General features: G+C 44.7%; 1 protein-coding gene across 10 annotated transcripts in view; it reads right to left on the bottom strand.

The window, feature by feature from the left end:
* The window catches only part of LOC139226472 (septin-5-like), a 138,295-nt gene that overhangs the window by 73,122 nt on the left and 41,274 nt on the right, over nt 1–23,899 (bottom strand). For 3 of the 10 annotated variants that reach the window (XR_011587265.1, XR_011587266.1, XM_070857266.1), the window contains exons 1-2: nt 7,752–9,161; nt 2,078–2,419 (exon numbers count right to left, since the gene is read on the bottom strand). Coding sequence is in view for 8 of the 10 variants with exons in the window: in XM_070857266.1 (XP_070713367.1) it covers nt 2,078–2,419; nt 7,752–7,991 (582 nt within the window). In the remaining 2 variants the exon portion in view is untranslated. Of the gene's footprint in view, nt 1–2,077; nt 2,420–7,751; nt 9,162–9,557; nt 9,902–23,899 lie in introns of those variants that run through there. The other 7 variants (XM_070857273.1, XM_070857271.1, XM_070857269.1 and 4 more) reach the window with 6 other exon arrangements.

Here is a 23,899-nt window from a genome sequence, read left to right as displayed (position 1 = left end):
TTCCTGCTGCCCCTCCTGTCACCAGGGCATTCTGCTGCCCCTCCTACTACCCTCTGCCTGTGGTAATGTTGTACTGCAACAATTTTGCCCATCTCCAGTGGGAAATATGGGAAGAACATAAGAAATAGGAGCATAAGTAGGCCACCTGGCCCCTCGAGCCTGCTCCGCCATTCAATAAGATCATGGCTGATCCGATCCTGGCCTCAACTCCACTTCTCTGCCCTCTCCCCATAACCCATGACTTCCTTATCTTTCAAAACTCTATCTCCAACTTAAATACATTCAATAACCCAGCCTCCACTGCTCTCTGGGGTAGATAATTCCAAAGACTCACAACCCTCAGAGAAGAAATTCCTCCTCATTTCCATTTTAAATGGGCAATCCCTTATTCTAAGACTATGCCCCCTAGTTCTAGACACCCCCACAAGGGGAAACATCCTCTCTGCATCGACCCTGTCAAACCTCCTTAGAATCTTATACCTTTCAATAAGATCACCTCTCAGTCGTCTAAACCCCAATGAGTATAGGCCCAACCTTTCTTCATAAGACAACCCCTTCATCTCAGGAATCAACCTCGTGAACCTTCTCTGAACTGTCTCCAATGCAAGTATATCCCTCTTTAAATAAGGAGACCAATACTGTACGCAGTACTCCAGGTGTGGAAGACACCCTTCACCAGACTGAATGATCCAAACATCTGAAGGGCTGTTCAAATTGCAGGTCTGTGGATCTGCATTACTGTAGCTTTGCTGGAAAACAGAGATTAAGCAGAGGTGCCAAACTCCATGGGCATCGTGTAGCTCTTACCTCCCAATAGCCAGCTTTTTAGCCTCTTCCAATAGTTCAATGACATTGGACTGCCTCAATATTGAAATCATGCAAAATCTCAGGGGAACACGCATAAAATGCATGATTTTCATGCTGGGCACATACCATTTGGAGTTGAGGCCCTTTTGATTGACGTATGCCCCAGGGCTATTGTTAGGTGCATGACTGGCTACAAGCATATATCTGGAATGGAAATGTCGTGTCCGAGGTAGCTTATTCTTTGTTAGTGTTGTCTGCCCTCCCTGCTACATAATGAGATACACCATAGTTTGCACTTTTCTGTAACTGCAGAAGAGAGATGCCAGACTGAACCCAGATCCTTTGATTGTCCCTTCAGAAACTAATGTCAGATCGGAGTGGAAGTTGCTGCCTGCCATTCTGTTTATATTAGAATCACAAAGCACAGAATTCAGCTCAATGTGCATGTGCCAACTCTTTGAAAGATGTATCCAATTAGTCCCACTCCCCCTGCTCTTTCCCCATAGCCCTGTAGTTTTTTCCTTTTCAAATAGATACACTAGTTTACTCAATTTTACTATTTTGAGATACTTTACAACTAGAAGAAAATTTACCTCCAGGTTTCCATATCTAAAAGTACTAAATAAAGTTGTTACAAACACCGCTGTAGATGGTGAGATATTCATCCCAACACACCCTGCTCTCCAGATAAATGTGACTTGTGATCATAACAGGAACTATTCCTGTCAGTCCTGTCTTGAATTACTGCTGTGACAAGTAGCATTGGAAAATACCATTGACCAAGGTATTGTCCAAATTTCTTCATCTTCATGTGCCACATAGGTATGTAAAATGGAGTTTCAGGAGCTACATATAAAGTCTAAAACCATGCTTTCATTATTACAAATGTTACCAATAATATGCATGTTGATATTAATATGCATGTTGCCATTATTGTGCATGTTGCCATTAGAATGCAGATTTCATTAATATGCATGTTACTATTAATATACATGTTCCCATAATATGCATGCATTTCAAACTTTTGATGTGGACATATTTTGCAGTTCTGATTTATCCACCAATGAGGCAAAAGCACTTAAAAGGGTCTTTTCCCAAACCTTTGTAAAATTCAGAATGAACCAGCAAATATAAAATGTAAAGGGACAAATACAACCAAGTTGCCTGGGCTTCAAGGGTGAGATTGCCAGGACTTGGGTCCACATATGGAGCTAGGACTGAGGTTGGACATCCTACCACAAATTAATGCAACTTCTAATTCTAACATTACCTCACATGAGTCGTACGGGTCCAGTTTTCCCCAAGGACTCTTTGCCCTGGTTGTGCAGTTATGTGGCATCGGCTCAACAGCCACAAGAAGACTATCGCCCTGCTGCCCTTTGAGTTTCTGCTTCCAGTTCTGCTCTTTCTCTACGTTTGACGTTCCTGGCAAACATGAACTCAACTGTTCTGGTATTCCCAACGCAGGTATGTTCTCTATGTTTTCATGGCATGGTACATTTACTAGGGAATTCGCCTGGGCAGAATATAAAGGATATTTCTCAATGGCAGACTCTTTCATTATCCATTCTACTTCAGAGTCATCCGAGTCCTCCTTCAGAAAGTGAGCAAGCTAGCGGGGAAAATGGAAGCAAACATGGGAGGGGTTATATGATGACCAGAGATTACAAGAAATCACAGACATAGACAGAGAGAGAAAGGAGAGAGAACACATATTGGGAAGGGTGGAAGAAAAACAAATATTACACAGAACCAAAGTCATGAATAAAACACATTATAAAGAAGTGAATGTTCCCATTTTTCAAAAAGAAACAATTTAATTTCAACCAAAATAATGATTTAATGTGAAGCTCGATTAATGCTGAACAACCCCATGCAGCCCTCACTGTTTACACTGCACCGACCATCACTTAATGAAACACAAGACAGCCACATTTAATGTCACATTGTACTAGGGTGATACCCGGCTATTCACTATTCAGTTCCAGTGGAGCAGTTCTCTTAATAAGTAAACCCGATCATAAATGCAAAACTAACAGACTATAAGGTTCATATTATAAAGTGTACTTGTCTCATGATGTGCATCAGCTTCAATAAACTCTAAAGATTGGCATTATCATGTTTCATACTTCTGAATGTGCAATAAGTGAGCCACTGACTGGACACCCCGAAATGGGTTCTAATATTAATCCTCTAAACAGCTTCCTGGGTGGTTAGTGGTAAACACACTGCTGGTGAAACATTAATCCAAATACAAGAAATGCCTCATGTTCAGTTCCTGAATTGTCCTACGATAACTGATCTCAGACCACAGGTGGGGCTCTTACAACTGACCTAAGCTAAGGGAGCGAAAATTGACTAGGGTTGTTGCTTCTGATTCCTTTCAATATACCCCACTAGAATATCAGGAAATCCTTCTGCACAAAAATAGTAATCAACTGGATAGATTAGTGGAGGCAAAATCCTTGGAATCGTTTAGAAACCAACTGGATGCTGCAATGGGGACAGGAGGGGGGACTTTAGGATCATTCTGGATGGATGGACTAATATGGGCCGAATGGCCGTTCTCATCCGTAATTATCTTGTGATCGTGTGAAAAATTGCATGTGTGTGGATGTCAGGTGAGGACAGAAATGAGTGCAATTGTGATGCAATATGTAGTTGAATTGCCTGACAAAATGCACTCTCTAGTCAATACAAGAACAATACTTGGCTGAAATACTGAAGGGCACCTTCAAGTAAGGAAAGGACTAAACTGGGGGGAAAAATACTCTTAATCTGGCGTCATACATGAATTATGTATCACAATTGCTTCCGTATGGCTGTTAAAAACTAGTGTTACAACTCAGGGTATAGTCCAAATAAGCAACTTTGACTGGGATAACTCCAGTGTTACCAAGTGTTAGACTCCCAGTTATAAATCGGTCACAATGTTGCACTCCCAGTTATAATCCAGAATTCAAATTTCAGCCCCAGTCATAGGAAATCCACTTGGATCCAAGCTGAGGATGAGTCTGTCAGTGACAAGTAGAATACCCAAGGGAGACTGAGAGCTTGAGGGGGGTTGGAATTATCCCAGAATTCTGAAATTGGTCTCCCAAATAGTTAGAGAATGAAGAGCATCCAGATCGGTGCTGTGGTCAGCCTTGGAAAAAGACAGCAGTAAATAATTACATTTAGAAAGTTGAAATTGTGAACATAAAAATGATTCAGAACGTCAGTTTGTTATCTAAACTATAATTGTGAAGGAAGGATAAACACCTATAAAATGGAAGATATATGCACCAACTAAGCAACGAGGAGATTCTAATCTGATCGTAAACAATGAGGAAAGTTTACTATCTGATAGCAAACAAGGTGGAGATTGTCCTATCCAACACAGATTAAACAATAAGTTGTTCCTATCCAATATAGATTAAACAATGAGGAGGATTCAGGTGAGCGAAAATTTTAAAAGTTAAAGAATAAGAAGAAGGCAATAGAGCAGGGTGGCACTGGGGAAATGAAAACCAGAGTGTGACAGGAATGGACAGAATGTATAAACATAAAGGTGAATCAGAATGTGGGGTCAAAGCAGGAAAAAAAATGGTAAATTTTTTTTTTAAAAGCTCTTCATCTGAATGCACGCAGCATTTGTAACAAAATAAATGAGTTGACGGCACAAACAGATACAAATGAGTATGATCTGATAGCCATTACAGAGTCTGGTTGCAAGGTGACCAGGACTGGGAACTAAATATTCTGGGTTATTTGACAATTCAGAAAGACAGACAGAAAGGTGGGATAGCACTGTTAATAAAGAATGGGATCAGTGCATTAGTGAGAAACGATATTGGCTCAGACGAACAAGATGTTGAAACAGTTTGGGTGGAGATAAGGAATAATAAGGGGAAAAAGTCGCTGGTGGGCATAGTCTATAGGCCCCCTAACAGTAGCTACACTGTTGGACGGAGTATAAATCAGGAAATAATGGAGGCTTGTAAAAAAGGAACAGCAATAATCATGGGCGATTTTAACCTTCATATTGATTGGACAAAGCAAATTGGCCAGGGTAGCCTTGAGGAAGAGTTCCTAGAGTGTATCTGGGATAGTTTCCTTGAACAATACGTGGAACCAACCAGGCAGCAGGCTATGTTAGATCTGGTACTGTGTAATGAGGCAGGATTAATAAATTATCCTGTTGTAAAGGATCCTCTAGGAATGAGTGACCATAACATAGTTGAATTTCAAATTCAGTTGGAGGGTGAGAAAGTTGGATTTCAAACCAGTTTCCTAAGCTTAAATAAAGGAGACTACAAAGGTATGAGGGCAGAGTTGGCTAAAATGGACTGGGAAAATAGATTAAAGTGTGGGACGGTTGATGAGCAGTGGCAGACATTGAAGGAGATATTCCATAACTTGCAACAAAAATATATCCTAAAGAGAAGGAAAGACTAAGAGAAGAGATAACCATCCGTGGCTAACTAAGGAAATAAGGGATGATATCAAATTGAAAACAAGGGCATACAATGTGGCCAAGACTAGTGGGAGGCCAGAGGATTGGGAAACTTTTAAAAGCCAGCAAAGAACGAATAAAAAAATGATAAAGAGGGGGAAGATAGATGATGAAAGTAAACTAGCACCAAATATAAAAACAGATAGTAAGAGTTTCTACAGGTGCACAAAAAGGAAAAGAGTGGCTAAAGTAAATGTTGGTCCCCTCGAGGATGAGACTGGGGAATTACTAATGGGGAACAGGAAAATGGCAAAGACTTTGAACAAATATTTTGTATCATGGTAGAAGACACTAAAACAGCTCAATAGGGGATAATCAAGGGGCTATAGGAGGGAGGAACTTAATACAATCACTATCACTAAAGAAGTAGTACTCAGTAAAATAATGGGACTAAAGGCGGACAAGTCCCCTGGACCTGATGGCTTACACCTAGGGTGTAAAAAGAAGTGGCTTCAGAGATCGTGGATGCAGTGGTTGTAATCTTGTAAAATTCCCTGGATTCTGGGGCGGTCCCAGCGGATTGGAAAACCACAAATGCAACGCCCCTATTTAAAAAAGGCAGACAGAAAGCAGGAAGCTATAGACCAGTTAGCCCAACATCTGTCATTGGGAAAATGCTGGAGTCCATTAATAAGGAACAAGTAGCAGGACATTTGAAAAAGAATAATTCAATCAAGCAGATTCAGCAGGATTTTATGAAAGGGAAGTCATTTTGACAAAGTTGCTGGAGTTCTTTGAGGATGTAACGAGCAGAGTGGATAAGGGGGAACCAGTGGATGTGGTGTATTTGAATTTCCAGAAGGCATTCGATAAGGTGCCACAAAAAAGGTTACTGCACAAGATAAAAGTTCACGGGGTTGAGGATAATATATCATCATGGATCAAGGATTGGCTAACTAACAGAAAACAGAGAGTCAGAATAAATGGGTCATTTTCTGGTTGGCAAACGGTAACGAGTGGGGTGCTGCAGGGATCGATGCTGGGTCCTCAACTGTTTACAATCTATATTAATGACTTGGATGAAGGGACCGAGTGTAATGTAGCCAAGTTTGCTGAGGATACAAAGATGGGTGGGAAAGGAAATTGTGAGGAGGACACAAAAAATCTGCAAAGGGATATAGACAGGCTAAGTGAGTGGGCAAAAATTTGGCAGCTGGAGTATAATGTGGGAAAACGTGAGGTCATCCACTTTGGCAAAAAAAAAAATAGAAAAGCAAATTTTAATATAAATGGAGAAAAATTGCCAAGTGCTGCAGTACAGAGGGATCTGGGGGTCCTTGTGCATGAAACACAAAAAGTTAGTATACAGATACAACAAGTAATCAGGAAGGCAAATTGAATGTTGACTTTTATTGCCAGGAGAAGAGAGTATAAAAGCAGAGAAGTTCTGCTACAACTGTACAGGGTATTGGTGAGGCCACACCTGGAGTACTGCGTACAGTTTTGGTCTCCATATTTAAGGAAGGATATACTTGCATTGGAGGCTGTTCAAAGAAGGTACACGAGGTTGATTCCGGAGATGAGGGGGTTGAATTATGAAGATAGGTTGAGTAGGTTGGGCCTCTACTCATTGGAGTTCAGAAGAATGAGAGGTGATCTTATCGAAACATAAGATAATGAGGGTACTCGACAAGGTGGATGCAGAGAGGATATTTCCACTCATAGGTGAAACTAAAACTAGGGGACATAGTCTCAGAATAAGGGGCCACCCATTTAAAACAGAGATGAGGAGGAATTGTTTCTCTCAAAGGGTTGTAAATCTATGGAATTCTCTGCCACAGAGAGCTGTGAGGCTGGGTCATTGAATATATTTAAGGCAGAGATGAACAGATTTTTGAGTGCTAAGTGAATAAAGGGTTATGGAGAGCAGGTAGGGAAATGGAACTGAGTCCATGATCAGATCAGCCATGATCTTATTAAATGAAGAAGCAGGCTTGAGGGGCCAAATGGCCTACTCCTGCTCCTATTTCTTATGTTATGTTCCTATCCAATATAGATTAAACAATGAGATGTCCGTATCCAATATAGATTAGAGAATGCGGAGACGTTCCTATCCAATATTACTATCTGTTAGGAACTAAACATTGAAGAGATGTTATTATCTGATATGGACCAAAGAAAGAGGAGACAAAATTGCTTGAAAATGACTACACAATAAATAGATGTTGCTATGTGATACTAAACAATAAGGAGTTGGTACTATTTGATACAGTCTGTACATTAAAGAATTGTTACTATCTAATACTTAACAATAAGGAGACATTACTAATAGTAAATAATGAGGAAACATGGCTATCGGATAGTAAACAATGAGTTTGCATTACTAACTAATAGTAAAGGCAAAGCATAGAGTGGGAAGCACTGTCAGTGGTACATGGAGTGAATGAAGAAGTTACTGTCCAATTCCTAGCCATTAAAAGATTAATATTTCAGTCCGCACAATTGTTACCTTTTTCTGATCCACATAGCACTGGGTAAAACTTGTCCGTCTGGAACAGTTGCCACTGTGAGGATGAAATACCTCATTGCGGTTGGGATCCTCTGTGTGGAAATACGCAGAGTGCTCACCATCTTCAGAGTTGCCCTGAGGCATGTCACATTCTGCCATCTCAGTGCAGGAAGGGAATGGCAGTGCAAGCAGCGGGAACAGAGCCAGTGAAGAACAGGGAAAGTGGTGAGAAAGGAGCATGCCAAAGGAAAGGTTTAAGTAAAAAATAAAAATGAAATGTGATCTGGTTAACAAATAATAGCAGCAAAATATTAAACAGTTTCAGCAAAATTAATCAGCAACTCTTCAGGTCTTAAATGGTTCACGCAGTTTATGCCACGTTAAGCTCGTCAGGGCAGAGGTGTTCTTTAACCATACTGTGCAACACATGAATCAAACTTACTACTCACAGGATGTATCTTTATGGTTATCACAGCAGATGCACACACCTGTTGTTCTAGTAACGTTGGAACTTACACAAGTTCTGTAGCATGTGGTGTACTGGGTAAATGAAATCCACCTCCTACACCAACAACATACCCTGTTGTGCCCACAGATTGTATCTCCTTTGCACAATTACCCAAGTTTACACAGTACTGGTACAGCAATAGGCGCAAAAGTATTCACATTGTCAGCCATGCCTGATTGAATCAATAGTATCATTAAGCAATACCTTCTCACCAATAACCTGCTTACTGATGTTCAGTTTGGGTTCTGCCAGAACCACTCAGTTCTAGGGCTCGCCATTGCCTTGATTCAGACAGGGACGCAAGAGCCAAGTTCCAGAGATGAGGAGAGAGTAGTTGCCCCAACATCAAGGCAGCATTTAACTGAATGTGGCACCAAGCAACCCGAGCAAAACTGGTCAATGGGATCACGAAGATTCATACAAAGCACACAGAATGATGGGAGGGGCCAATCGTCACAGACCCAGGACATCACTGCTGAGTTCATCAGTGCAGTGTCCTCGGCTGAACCATCTTCAGCTGTTTCATCAATGACCCCTTCATCATAAGACTAGTTCAAAGACTGTAAATTGCAACCCATTTTGGGCGTGGAATGATTATCTGAGCCGGGGAGGGAGGAGTGAAGAGGAACTTGGGACACAGCCCGATCTCGGCACATACTTCTTCCCACCAGCCCCATCCTAACATCATATTAGGAAGTGGTGTTGCTGGGATGCTCGGCTCCACAGGAAGTTCTGCCAGTTCAGCACAGCATGCAACCAACAGACAGTGGGAAGCAAGCGTACTTACTGTAAGTGGGGCCAACAGGTTCATATCCAATCAGCAATCCATCTCAGCGATCAATCGTCATTAAGAAAAACAACGGCAAATTGACACGAGAGCAGCAATCAAAAAAGTTGTGATCTTCAGCCATGGCAGAACAGCACCCCCCCCCCCCCCCCCCCCGACCTGGAACTCCTGTGCCCCTGTAAGGCGAATGCCCCAGAAGCACCTGTCTCTATTGTGGAAACAACCCTGTCCCCAGGATCTGAGTCTGGGGCAGACGGCACCACCGCACCTCTTGGCTCGAGATTCTCCAGCCTTTCTTTATACCTCAGGCCTCTGACATTAGGATCAGCCTCGTAGCTTTTCTCTACGCTGCCTCCAGTGCCTGAGGTAGAACCAGACACAGTACGCAAGGTGCAGTCACGCCAGAAATCTGCACTTCGTACACAATGTCCTCTAACTAGTATTCTACTTTTTTCCTACATAATAGAGTTCTATTTTCTCTTTAATTTAGTATATTATATTCGCTGCTCACATTGCGGTCTCCGGGAAAACCAAACGCTGACCACCACCGTTCAGTCCGCAAGCGTGACCCGAAGCTTCCGGTCGCCTGTCACTTTAATTCTCTGTCCCAGTCCCACGCTGACCTCTCTTGCCTCGGTCTCCTACACTGTTCCAATGAAGCTCAATGGAAGCTCGAGGAACAGCACCTCCTCTTTCGATTAGGCATTTTACAGCCTTCCGGACTCAGCACTGAGTTCAACAATTTCAGACCATAAGCTCTGCTCCCATTTTTTCGGGCAGCCGGTGCTGATAATAATTCAGTTTATTTAATCACTCCTGCCATCAACCCTATCTCAGACCTTCCCTTTTGTCCTTCCCGTGCACCCCTTTCCCTGCACCTGTACTTGCTTAAAACCTGTTACACCTGTAACATTTTCCAGTTCTGATGAAAGGTCACCAGCCTGAAACGTTAACTCTGTTTCTCTTTCCACAGATGCTGCCTGACTTGTTGAGCACTGTGTGTTTATATTTCAGATTTCTAGCATCCGCAGTATTTTGCAGTTTCTATTTTCTCGCTTTCTTTCTTGCGTACATTTATAGCTACACCTTGTAGACCCACATACTGCATCTTTAGATACGGCTTTAAATATCAGATCTCCAGATACATGTGCATCATATACATACATGATAGACCACACATATACATACACCCATAGACTCCCATTACGCATCCATCTACATAAACCTACTGCTACACAATGCGCAAACCATGCACACCCAATGTAATGTCCGAATAAGATCTCTCCCATCTCACCTGTAGGTCTTGCCATCCCCAAGAATGTTAAAGCTGCTGCTTTTTTCCTAACTCTGGACCAGGATTTAACTTGCAGAGGCTGGTGAGGCTGTAGCTGTATTTAACTGCCTGCACAAAGTGGACTGAATGTCCTTCATCCACATCGATCCTGAAACCCCAGCGGCTACAATTAATCAAATGAGGACAATTTTCATTCTGACAACTGTATTTGTTACTCCCTCTGCTTTCCATTTCTATGGGTCACCCAGAGTAGGACTCCCTTCTGGTATAAGACCATCAGTTAGAGCAATCCAGAGGGGGAAACGAGTTATGTATGGACAGGGAAGGAGGAGAAAGACATGGATGTAGGAAAGGACGGAAGGAAGAGAAGCGAAGCAGAGATATTACATGTAAGGAAAGGAGATTTTACATAATTTCGGTAATGGGAAAGGCACAAAGACACTGAGCGGAGTTAAAGAATATGTTGAGTTACTGTAAAGAGGCAGGAGAGAAGATAGAGAAATAAGTGAATTGGGGAAATAAGCAAGGATGAGAGTGACAAGCAGAAGAAAAAAAGCTAACAGGGCCACATGGAAAGAGAATGGCCAAGAAAGAGAATGGCCAAGAAAGAGAGAGCAACGTAAAGGAGAAGTGGAGAGATCGTCAGAAGGAGAGGAAAGTGAGATGATGAAAGTACATAAGAACATAAGAACTTAAGAAATAGGAACAGGAGTAGGCCATACAGCCCCTCGAGCCTGCTCTGCCATTCAATAAGATCATGGCTGATCTGATCATGGACTCAGTTCCACTTCCCCGCCTGCTTCCCATAACCCCTTATCGTTTAAGAAACTGTCTATTTCTGTCTTAAATTTATTCAATGTCCCAGCTTCCACAGCTCTCTGAGGCAGCGAATTCCACAGATTTACAACCTTCTGAGAGAAGAAATTTCTCCTCATCTCTGTTTTAAATGGGCAGCCCTTTATTCTAAGATCATGCCCTCTAGTTCTAGTCTCACCCATCAATGGAAACATCCTCTCTGTTAAGCTCCCTCATAATCTTATACGTTTCAATAAGATCACCTCTCATTCTTCTGAATTCCAAGGAGTAGAGGCTCAACCTTTCCTGATGTCAACCCCCTCATTTCTGGAATCAACCTAGTGAACCTTCTCTGAACTGCCTCCAAAGCATGTATATCCTTTTGTAAATATGGAAACCAAAACTGCATGCAGTATTCCAGGTGTGGCCTCACCAATACCTTATATAGCTGTAGCAAGACTTATCTGCTTTTATATTCCATCCCCTTTGCAATAAAGGCCAATATACCATTGGCCCTCCTGATCACCTGCAGTATCTGCTTACTATCCTTTTGCGTTTCATGCACAGGTACCCCAGGTCCCGCTGTACTGCAGCACTTTGCAATCTTTCTCCATTTAAATAATAACTTGCCAAAGTGCATGACCTCACACTTTCCAACATTATACTCCATCTGCCAAATTTTTGCCCACTCACTTAGCCTGTCTATTTCCTTTTGCAGATTTTGTGTCCTCCTCACACATTGCTTTTCCTCCCATCTTTGTATCGGCAGCAACTTGACTACGTTACACTCAGTCCCTTCTTCCAAGTCGTTAATATAGATTATAAATAGTTGGGGTCCCAACACTGATCCCTGCGGCACCCCACTAGTTACTGGTTGCCAACCAGAGCAATATATTATCCCGGCTCTCTGTTTTCTGTTAGTTAGCTAATCCTCTATCCATGCTCATATATTATCCCCAACCCCTTATCTTGTGCCTTTTATGTGGCACCTTGTCAAATACCTTCTGGAAGTCCAAATACACCACATCCATTGGTTCCCCTTTATCCACCCTGTTCGTTACATCCTCAAAGAATTCCAGCAAATTTGTCAAACATGACTTCCCCTTCATAAATCCATGCTGAGTCTGCCTGACCGAATTTTGCTTTTCCAAATGTCCTGCTACTGCTTCTTTAATAATGGACTCCAATATTTTCCCAACCACAGGTGTTAGGCTAACTGGTCTATAGTTTCCTGCTTTTTGTAGAATGCAAGAGATAGACAGAGGAAGAAAAAAAAAGAGACAGCAATGGGAAAGAAGCAGGAGACAGAGAGAAAAAAGAAATGGGTGAGGAAGAGGAGAAATACAAAAAGGGGCAGGAAAAAGGAGGAAGGGATTCGGAGGAGTCGGGAGATCAGGAAAATAAAGACAAGTGGAAAGAGGTACCATCAGAGCAGTGGCAAGAGATTTTGGACAGGAGGAAAGGTGAGGACTCAATGGATGGGGTTTTAATCACAAATCTCACTCCTAACATTTCTTCGGTGTTGAGGTTCTGCCTTCACCCCTGCATTCAATCAGGAGGAACAAAAAAGTGACACGAGAATGTATGACACGTATAGAAATTGGCAGTGAGTGTAATTTCACTGTAAAACAAGGAAAATGATTTGCTGATAATAATCGAGATGGAACGTGAGGGGAGGAGAGATGTAGCTGACACCAGTCACTGATGTCAGCGCAATAACCCGCGTGAACTGATACTATCATGTATTCAACTGTCATTGTAACCCATGTATAAACTGACCCAAGTTGCACACCGTGAGAACATTGACCACTAGGTGGTGAACTAGTGGGAGACACTCCAAACCTGGACTTTCAGGTATAAAATGGGAAGCTCCACCCACCTTCATCATCTCAGTGCTGGCTAATAAAGGTTACTGTCACAGAGTGACCTTCTCTCTAGTATGGGCCTCGTGTGCATTTGTATTGTATAGTAAGCACATATTACTGGTGACGAGAAACTGGGATTTAAACCACACGAGCATGGCCACTAGCAGCACAGATGAGCGGTACTGTGTTGGTGATGATTGGGACGATTTTATTGAGAGACTACAGCAAAGTTGTGTCACTAAGGAATGGCTGGGACAGGATTCGGCCGACAAACGCAGGGTTCATCTCCTGATGGTTTGTGGATCCAGGACGTACTCCCTGATGAAGGACCTTCTAGCACCAGAGAAGCCGGCGGACAAGACTTTTGAAGAGCTCAGTAAGTTGATCGGGGAAAACTTTAAACCGACGAGCAGCACGCACATGGCGAGACACCGGTTTTACACGCACCGGCTGCGAAAAGGGCAAAGCGTTCCAGACTTCGTGGCAGATCTCCGGCGACTGGCGAGCCTATGTAAGTTCCCAGATGCATGCAGAACAGAGATGCTGCGAGACTTGTTTATTGAGGGCATCGGGCACGCTGGGGTTTTCAGGGAACTGATCGAGAACAAAGACTTGACCCTGGAAACGGCGGCTTTGATGGCCCAGACACTTATCTCAGGGGAGGAAGAGACCAGAATGATGTTTGACAAAAATCTTGGTTTAAATGCAGCAAATGGACAGGGAGTCAACATTGTTAACGCGGCATACAGTTCTCCAGGCAGACAGGGGCAATCATTCATGCCCGTGCATGTAGTCGAACCCAAAGGGGAAATTCAACAGAGACAATGGCTAGCTGAACGGCGCTTCATGGCATCGCAAGAGACAATGTGGCCAGTAATGGGGCCATCAACACCTGTTAATGGTGCGCTTAAGGACAGTTACAGAGACAGTCAGAGATGATCGACTGGTAATGACCTTTTGATTCCAACAATGGCTCATGTTGGAGGTGTGGAGGCAACAACACAGCCAGAGCTTGCAGGTATCAGCAATATATCTGCAGAAACTGCGATGTCAGCGGTCACTTGGCGCGTATGTGCAGGAAGCCTGCAGCCAGGTTGATGTACGAGGAGGACGGGGACGACGTAAGCCCTACGAGGCCAATTGGACACTGGGGGAAATCGCTGGAAGCTGAAGTTCAGCGAGTTCATGTGGAGCACATATACAGTTCATACACCAGGCGCCACCGATAATTATGAAAGTGCTCCTCAATGGCATCTCAGTATCAATGGAGCTAGACACAGGGGCCAGCCAGTCCCTGATGAGTATCAAACAGTTCGACAAGTTGTGGGCGTCCAAGGCCAGGAGGCCAAAATTATTGCCAATTGACGCACAGCTACGGACATATACAAAGGAGATCATTCCGATGCGAGGCAGCGCCACGATAATCGTGAGCCACAAAGATTCGGAGAACAGGTTGCCACTTTGGATTATCCCGGGGGACGGTCCCGCACTGCCGGGGAGGAGTTGGCTTGCTGTCATGAACTGGAAATGGAGCGATGTCAATGCAATTTCTTCTGTGAAGCGAATATCATGCTCACAGGTCCTGGACTCACTATTTCAACCTGGAATTGGCACTTTCATGGGGACCAAGGTAGTGATTCACATCAACCCGGACACCAGGCCAGTACACCACAAGACCAGAGCGGTGCCGTACGTGATGCGGGAAAAGATAGGTGAATTGGACCGCCTGCTGAGAGAAGGCATCATCTCGCCAATCGAATTCAGTGACTGGGCGAGCCCGATTGTGCCGGTGCTCAAGGTGGATGGGTTGGTCAGGATATGTGGTGATTACAAAGCCACCATCAATCGGGTGTCACTCCAAGACCAGTATCCGCTACCGAGAGCGGGGGACCTCTTTGCGACACTATCCGGTGGCAAACTTTTTTCAAAATTGGACCTGACCTCAGCTTACATGACCCAGGAGCTGGCGAGTGAGTCAAAGAACCTGACCACCATCACGACATACAAGGCGTTGTTTGAATACAACAGATGTCCGTTCGGGATTCGCTCGGCCGCCGCGATCTTTCAACGAAATATGGAAAGCCTCCTCAAGTCGATTCCAAGGACAGTGGTTTTTCAAGATGACATCCTCACCACGGGTTGTGATACTGAAGAACACCTCCGCAACCTGGAGGAGATGGTACGCAGACTGGACCGGGTAGGTCTGCGACTGAAAAAGGCGAAGTGCGTCTTCCTAGCTCCAGAGGTAGAATTCCTGGGGATAAAGGTAGCAGCAGACGGGATCAGACCTACCGCGTCCAAAACAGAAAGCGATCCAGAGAGCACCCAGACCCCGTAACTCGACAGAGCTGCGTTCGTTCCTGGGGCTCCTGAACTATTTTGGTAACTTTCTTCCCAAATTGAGCACGCTGCTAGAACCACTACATGTGCGCCTACGCAAAGGTCGCGAATGGGTCTGGGGGGCTTTTGATGGAGCATAACAAATTTCGTGCTCTAACAATCTGTTAACGCTATATGGCCCATGTAAGAAACTTGTTTTAACGTGCGACGCGTCGTCCTATGGTGTCGGGTGCGTGTTGCAGCATGTCAATGCCAAGGGTCAGTTACAGCCGGTAGCTTATGCCTCCAGAAGTCTGTCCCAGGCAGAACAGGGCTACGGGATGGTAGAAAAGGAAGCACTTGCATGTGTATATGCTGTAAAAAAAATGCACCAGTACCTGTTTGGCAGGAAATTTGAGCTGGAGACAGATCACAAACCCCTAATGCCCCTTTTGGCCGACAACAAGGCCATAAATGCAAATGCATCGGCCCGCATAGAGGTGGGCACTCATGTTGGCCGCCTATGGCTATACAATTCGGCACAGAAAACTGCGTCGATGCACTCAGCAGGCTCCCATTAGCCACCACTGAGGGGGCAACTGAGCATGCTGCTGAGATGGTCATGGCTGTTGAAGCTGTCGAAAGCGAAGGCTCACCTGTGACAGCCCGTCAGATTACAGTCTGGACTAATAGAGACCCACTACTGTCTTTAGTCAAGAAATGTGTCCTGAATGGAGACTGGGCAGCCACGTACGGGGCATGCCCTGAGGAATTCAAACCATTTCACAGGCATTAGGATGAACTCTCAATTCAGGCCGATTGCCTACTGTGGGGAAACAGAGTAGTCATGCCCCAGAAGGGCAGAGAGATGTTCATCAGAGAACTCCACAATGAGCACCCGGGCATTGTCATCATGAAGGCAATTGCCAAGTCACAGGTTTGGTGGCCAGGGATAGATGCAGACCTGGAACTTTGTGTTCGCAGGTGCAACACATGTGCCCAGTTGGGCAATGCACCCAGGGAAGCCCCCCTCAGCCCCTGGTCCTGGCCCGCCAAGCCATGGTCACGCATCCATGTCGACTACGCAGGTCTTTTCATGGGAAAAATGTTTTTTGTTGTAGTAGACGCCTACTCCAAATGGATAGAGTGTGACATCCTCAATTCAAGCACATCCTCCGGTAGAAAGTCTACGGGCAATGTTCGCCGCCCATGGTCTACCGGACGTCTTGGTCAGTGACAATGGCCCCTGCTTTACAAGCATTGAATTCCAGGACTTCATGGCAGGAAATGGTATCAACCATGTCAGAACGGCACCGTTCAAGCCAGCCTCAAACGGCCAGGCAGAACGAGCAGCGCAGATAATCAAACAGGGGATGCTCAGAATCCAAGGGGGTTCCCTACAAAGCCGCTTATCACGCCTCCTGTTGGCCAATAGATCCCGACCTCACTCGCTCACAGGGGTCCCACCCGCAGAGCTGCTAATGAAAAGGACGCTCAAAATCAGATTATCCCTTATACACCCCACCATGAAAGAAATTGTTGAGAGCAGGCGCCAGTCACAATGCGACTGCCATGATGGGAATGCGAGGGCGCGATGTATTGATGTCAATGACCCTGTCTTTGTCCTCAACTACGCTGCAGGGCCCAAATGGCTTGCAGGCTCTGTGACTGCCAAAGAGGGGAATAGGATTCTGGTAGTTAAACTTACCAATGGACAAATCTGCCGCAAACACGTGGATCAAACAAAAAGGAGGTTCAGCAACCCCACAGAAGAAGCAGAGGAAGAACACGATGTAGAGTTCACTCCTCCACAGGTGACCGAACACCGGAACCAAAGGGAGGAGAGCCCAGTCACTGTGGGCAGTCCGGACAGGCCTGAGGCACCTCAAACAGCACTCAGGCCAGCGCCCAACAACCGGAGCCCCAACTCAGGCGCTCTACAAGGGAGCGTAAACCACCAGAGAGACTTAACCTGCGATCCCAATAAGACTTTGGGGGGAGGTGATGTCATGTATTCAACTGTCATTGTAACCCATGTATAAGCTGACCCAAGTTGTACACCGTGAGAACATTGACCACTAGGTGGTGAACTTGTGGGAGACACTCCTAACCTGGACTTTCAGGTATAAAAGGGGAAGCACCACCCACCTTCATCACTTCAGTGCTGGCTTATAAAGGTTACTGGTCACAGAGTGACCTTCTGTCCAGTACGGGCCTCGTGTGCATTTGTACTGTATACTAAGGACATATTAGATACCATTCTTAATCTGCAACATCAAGCGCAGAAAACAAGATGCTGCAGGTGCTGGATATATGAAACAAAACGAGAATACACTGGAAACACTCAGCAGGTCAGGCAGCATCTGTAGGGAGAGAGCAGACAAGACAATTCGAGTACGGATACTTCCTTCGTTCTATCTGGTCAGTTTTCTCCCTGGATGATGCCTAATCTGCTGAATGTTTCCACCGTTTTGTTGTTTAATCAAGTACAGACCATGTTGTGAGCAGGGGTGAGGGAGGGTGGTTGGCACAGCCAGACTGCGCCTTATCAATGATATTGATGGGACTGAAAATGTACAGATGCCATCGGCAAAATCAGATCAGTTCAATTAATCACAGAAAGCAGTCAGACAAAGCCAAGTCAATACAGCTCATTGCCAACACTGCTAGTCAGTTCTGGTTGAATTTAAATTTCACCTGAATGTGTCAGAATTACAATCTAATCAGAGGGGACCTCTGAATGAGTCTACAGTCCTGGACAAGTACCATCAAGAAGGTATTATATAGAATATACAGCATGGGACCTGTCCATGAACAATCACCACCCTCACACACACAAATCTGATATTAACCTTCACCTGCTATACCCAGTAAGCTTTATCTAGAATACACTGGAACCTGCAGCATCCTTCCAGAAAGCATATGTTAATGGTGGATACTTTTCCACTTCTTAAACCAGATTTCCAAGTATTTCACATGCTGTTGTACATCCCTAATCATTAATATTCATGACAAGTTCAATCTTCATCATAAATTGGCACCGATGAGATTCTGTAGCACGGCTGACATTGACATACCATCAGTATTACCACGGACAGCATGAACTGTGATCGCATCCACAGCGTGCGGGAGGGGGAAGGTGTGGAACATACTGCAACCCCATCGACAGTGAGCGACACTATAATCCCATTGATAGCAAAAGGACATGTTTGTTCCATTTGAGTTTTAGATAGACTCAAATGGAACTGTGCTGTTTTCACCTGATTGAGAGGTTAGCACATTTGCACAACTTCAGGTGCAGATCTGGACATGTAGAGGGAGCACACCAGAGGCCAAATAGCACAGAACTAAAATTTATTTTACTGTTAAGAGAATATCTAAAGCAGACCCGAAACTCTTAGGTGCAGAGATGTTGGTCACTCCTGCAAGTGGTCTGGTGTCTTATCTTCAAGAGTGTACCTATATTGCCCAATTTCTAAAAAGCATAGCCCTGGGTGTAACAATGTTAGACCACAATATCCATTTATGATAATGTCGGTGTAATAATGTTACACCCACATCATAAATGGATATTGTGGCCTAAAATTCCACCCAGTGAGTTGCACTGCTTTTAAGCCAATGGAAAATGAGTTGTGTCTGCCAATGGTATGGAGGTATTTACACCAGAATCTTCTGGGTCAGATCATTTGCACATCCAATGAAGTAGTGACTGGCATAAAATCCAAGGGGAGTAAACTGTTGGTGTGCATGGAAATTAGAATGTAGCCTTTATAAACCTAGTTCTGGCTGAGGATTGCAGTAACAGGCTGGAGAGCAGTGGATGAGTAAGGAACAGTGCTGGCTCAGTCAGGTGACTGTCAATTCGCTTGACTGGATGTCATAGGAGATGGGAAAATAGGCGAAAGAAAGGCAAGTGTAGCCACCGAGGGAGAAGCACAGTATTAGGAAAGAGTCGGATATTTTGTGTTCACTTGTAATGAAACAATGTGCGTTTATCGGGTGCTTTGTTATTCATGAAGGTTAAAGTCGTACAGGAAAGGGTTCACCTATTTGGTGCTGACATTGAATCAGGTGATGATTATTGTCATTGTCAAGTAGGGTGTTAGGAGGGCTGCTGTGTTATGTTCTAGGATGGGAACTGAATTGAAGGGCTGTTCCTTTGTTCGAGAATGGGGAAGAAGGTAAGGTAGCCTGTGTTAGACAATGATGCGATGTGCTCTGATGCCCCGTGCAACTGTCACTGAGGAGTCATGTGAATGTAGGTCATCGTGATGCTGTCCTCCATGTAGTTTTTTTAAGGCAGCAAGGGCCGCCTCCCCAGGAATGTCCAACTGTAATTTTTTTTGTATGCTGAAGTTACACAGGGTACATCAGGCTACAACTATACAGGACATTGGAACTGAAGCTGTTCACAGGCCTCTCCCAAGGCATGTCGAGGCAGCATAAGTGTGTCTTTAAGACTCCAATGACCCTCTCAATGACTCATCATCATCATAGGTGGTCCCTCGAACGAGGATGACTTGCTTCCACACGAGTTCACAGATATTTCAATGACGGACCCGATATTCTAGTCCTGAACTCCAATTGAGGGGATGGAAGATGCCCATGCGTGGATTTTTTTTAATGTGTGGTGACCGTTGCACATCAGCCACCACATGGGCTCGACAGAGCTAGGTCTTTATCCAGGATTAACCAGAAAGATTGGAGACCTGCTCTGCTGCATGGACCTAGTGCACACACATATCGCAGTGTGGGCAGGCCCGTGCTGCCCCTGGGCTCTTGCCTCTTCTGGGCCCTATACCCTCACTCGCCGCACTTCTGCCACGATCCCTCACCGCTCCTCCACCACAAAAACACTCGGCGCATCTCCGCCACAATCTCCCGCCGCACCAAAACCTTCGTCGAACCTCGGTCACGATCACCCACCAAATCTCAGCCACGATCCCACTTCACTCCTCCGTCCCGATCACTCGTCACAAGTCCACCACGACCTTCCCACTCCCCTGCTGTATCAGGGACCCGCCAATGTTCCTGCCCACGCTCCAAACGGCAACCTGGGTCCTGATGATGTCACCCAGTCATCCACCTCGAAGCCGTCACACATTTGTGTCAGCTCGCGCTGGAAGCTGCAGTGGCTCACTCCAGCTCTATTTTTTAGCTCCGACCTGCGGAGATGTTCTCTTGCAGGTCAGGGTGGCCCACAAAATGACTACTCTTGTAGAAGCATGAGCCCCATTGTAATAAATTTCGGTTACTGGGAGGGGAAAAAAATGGAAGATTTAAAAAAAAATCAGAACAGTGAGAAATGTTGTAGCAGTGGCCCGATTGCTTAGAGTGATGGTTTATATAAGCATTTTCCATTACAATTATGGACATAGAACTATGTCATCAAACGCAAAGCACTTACATTACCCTCGGATGTTTAATGGCTTTGGGTCAAACAAGGCTAAGGAAACCATCTTCTGATTATCCCTGTAACTGATCAGTACTGCTCCATGTTGAACATCGCTTGGAGGAGGCACTCAAGAAAGCAAAGACACAGATCACTTTAGGTGGGGGACTTCAATGTTCACCAACAGTAGCTCGGTAGCACCACCACTGACCGAGCTGATTGATTCCTGAAGGACATAGCAGCCAGACTTGGGCTTCATCAGATGTGGAGGAAACCAAGACAAGGGAGTAAACTATTTGATGACATTCCCGACAATCTGTTAGACATGTTCGTCCACAATAACACTGATAGGAGTGACTGCCACACAGCTCTTGTGAAGATAAATTCTCGTCTTCACAGTGAGGACACCCTCCATTGTGTGGTGTGGCACTACCCCAGTGCTAAATGGGACAGATTAAGGGACAGTCTAACAGCCCACAACTGGGCATCCATGAGGCTCTGCGGGTCATCAGCAGGATTGTATTCCACCACAATCTTTAACCTCGGCCTGACATATCCCTCAGTCCATCACCATAAAGGCAGAAGACCAGCCTTGGTTCAATGGGGAGCGTAAAAGGGCAAGCTAGGAACAATACCAGGCACATCTTAGAATGAGGCACTAATGGTGAAGCTGTAACAAGGGCTACCTGCATGCGAAACACCAAAAACAACAGGCTATAGACAGATCTAATTGATCCCACAGCTAAAGGATCAGGGCAAAACCCAGTAGTACGATCACTTCTAGTTGAGAGCAGTGGGAAACAATCAGACAACTAATTGGAGGAGGCTCCATGACTATAACCAACCTCAGCTATGGTGGAGCTCAGCACGTGAGTATGAGACAAGGTTGGAATACTTGCAAATGTCTTCAGCCAACAGCGCCAAGTAGAAAATCTCATTTGGTCTCTTCCTGAACTCCCCAACATCATAGATACCAGTCTCCAGCAATCTGGTTTACTCCACATGGGATTAAGAAGTGGCTGAGTGCATTGGACACAACACAGGCTAAGGCTCTGACGATATCCCAGATGTCATGCTGAAGACCTGTACATCAGGACTAGCCGAGCTAATCCACTCCAGCTACAATACCAGCATCCACCGACAATGTGGAAAATTGCCCAGGTATGACCGATCCACAAAAAGCAGTATGTGACTTGCTGTCTGACTCCTTCGGATTAAGCATTTGTCCGGTTCCTTGACATGTATCTGTCAGAATACCTAAATCCATTGTTCTTCCAATTGTGACAGCAGGAAGCAATATCATTTACTCTGACGACAACTCTCAACCCTCTGACTACCACCTCTGAGGACAAGAGAAGCAATTCCATTGGAGTACCTACACATTCATGATACGGCATCCTGACTCGGACATATATCACCATTGCTTCATTGCTGCTAGGCAAGTACCCTGGAATTCTCTACTTCACATCATTGTGGGAGCACCAGTAGCACAAGGACTGTAGCAGTTCAAGAAGGTGGCTCAGCACCACCTTTGCAGGGCAACTAGGGCTGTGTAATACATTCAGTGTGCAACTCGTGCTCCAAACATCACACTCCAGTTGTCACTGACTAGATATCATGTTTTGGTAAAAAAAAAGTTAATTTCATGAGGGGTTCTTCTGACCCAGAGCTAGAAATTTACGCAGCTACAATTACCTGGATTTGCCTATTTATACTATTTCCTCACAGGGATTACACGAGCAATGATCTTAAAAGGATAGTCCAAGTTAGCAGTTAAATATCACTGAGACTAGCTTTTTATTCCAGATTTTTAAAATGTAATCGAGTTTAAATTCCCCAGCTGCCATGGTGGGATGTAAACTCATGTGTCCGGATTATTGGGCCAGGCTCTGGATTACTAATCCAATAACATAGCCATATGATATAGTGCACGTTCTTGAAAGGAACCTATTGCTATATCTGTAAGATACGCTCTTACATAAGAACATAAGAAATAGGAGCAGGAGTAGGCCATTTGGTCCTTCGAGCCTGCTCTGCCATTCAACAAGATCATGGCTGTTCTTTTACCTCAACTCCACCTTCCCGCAATAGCCCCATATCCCTTAATTCCCAAAAATGTATCGACCTCTGTCTTGAATCAACGGCTGAGCATCCACAGCCCTCTGGGATAGAGAATTCTAAGGATTTCCAACCCTTTGGCCAGATTTTTGCGAAGTTTGCGACCGGATTTTCACCGCAATTTAACCCTCCACGGGAATTTGACGTACCGCCTGGGAGAGGAGCGCCGACCTGCAACGCCGCAGAGTGCGTTACCATCGGACTTTCGGCTCTCTTCCGACCCATACGCCATGCCCAGAATACCGACAGGTCAGTCCTGCCAGCAGCGTTAAGTTACCTGCACAAAAGGTAAGTTAAAGTTTTTATTTTTAAAATTTTTTTTCAGCGATTCAATTGTTAAGTGTCTTATGAATGTTTTGTTGATTTTTGGGGGATTTTTTTTCCTCCCTCCCAAGGCCTCTCTCGCAGCACTGCCGGCCCCGGACTAAATTTGGTGAAACTCGTGTTTTTGGGTCGCATATCCTCGTGCAACGCCCCCCCCACCCCTTACCGCAAATAGAAACCCGAAAGTTCGGCCTAAAAATGGTAGCGCAGCGAAAACAGTAAGTTTCAGGTATCACTATCATTTTCGCCCAAACACCACGAAAGCTGAAAATCCGGCTCAGAGTGAAGAACTTTCTCCTCATCTCAATCCTAAATGGCTGACCCCTTATTCTAAGACTGCGACCCCGTGTTTTAGATTCTCCAGCCAGAGGAAACATTTTCTCAGCATTAACCCTCTCAAGCCCCTTAAGAATTTTATATATTTCAATTAGATCACCTCTCATTCTTCTAAATTCTAGGGAATATAGAACTAGTCTACTCAATCTCTTCTCATAGGGCAATCCCCTCACCCCAGGAACCAGTCTAGTGAACCTTTGTTGCACTCCCTCTTCGGTAAGGAGACCAGAACTGTGCACAGTACTGCAAGTGTGGTCTTTGTAATACCTTTGTAACAAAAGCTAACATACCATATGCCTTCCTAATTGCTTGCTGTACCTGCATGTTAACTTTCTGTGATTCATGTACAAGGATACCCAAGTCCCTCTGAATGCAAACATTTCCCAGTCTCTCACCAATCAAAATATATT

This window comes from Pristiophorus japonicus, chromosome 16, assembly GCF_044704955.1.
Source record: "Pristiophorus japonicus isolate sPriJap1 chromosome 16, sPriJap1.hap1, whole genome shotgun sequence".
In the NCBI taxonomy this organism is placed as follows: domain Eukaryota; kingdom Metazoa; phylum Chordata; class Chondrichthyes; family Pristiophoridae; genus Pristiophorus; species Pristiophorus japonicus.
The sequence above is the reverse complement of the archived record's forward strand: the minus strand, read 5'-3'. Positions and strand labels throughout refer to the sequence as shown.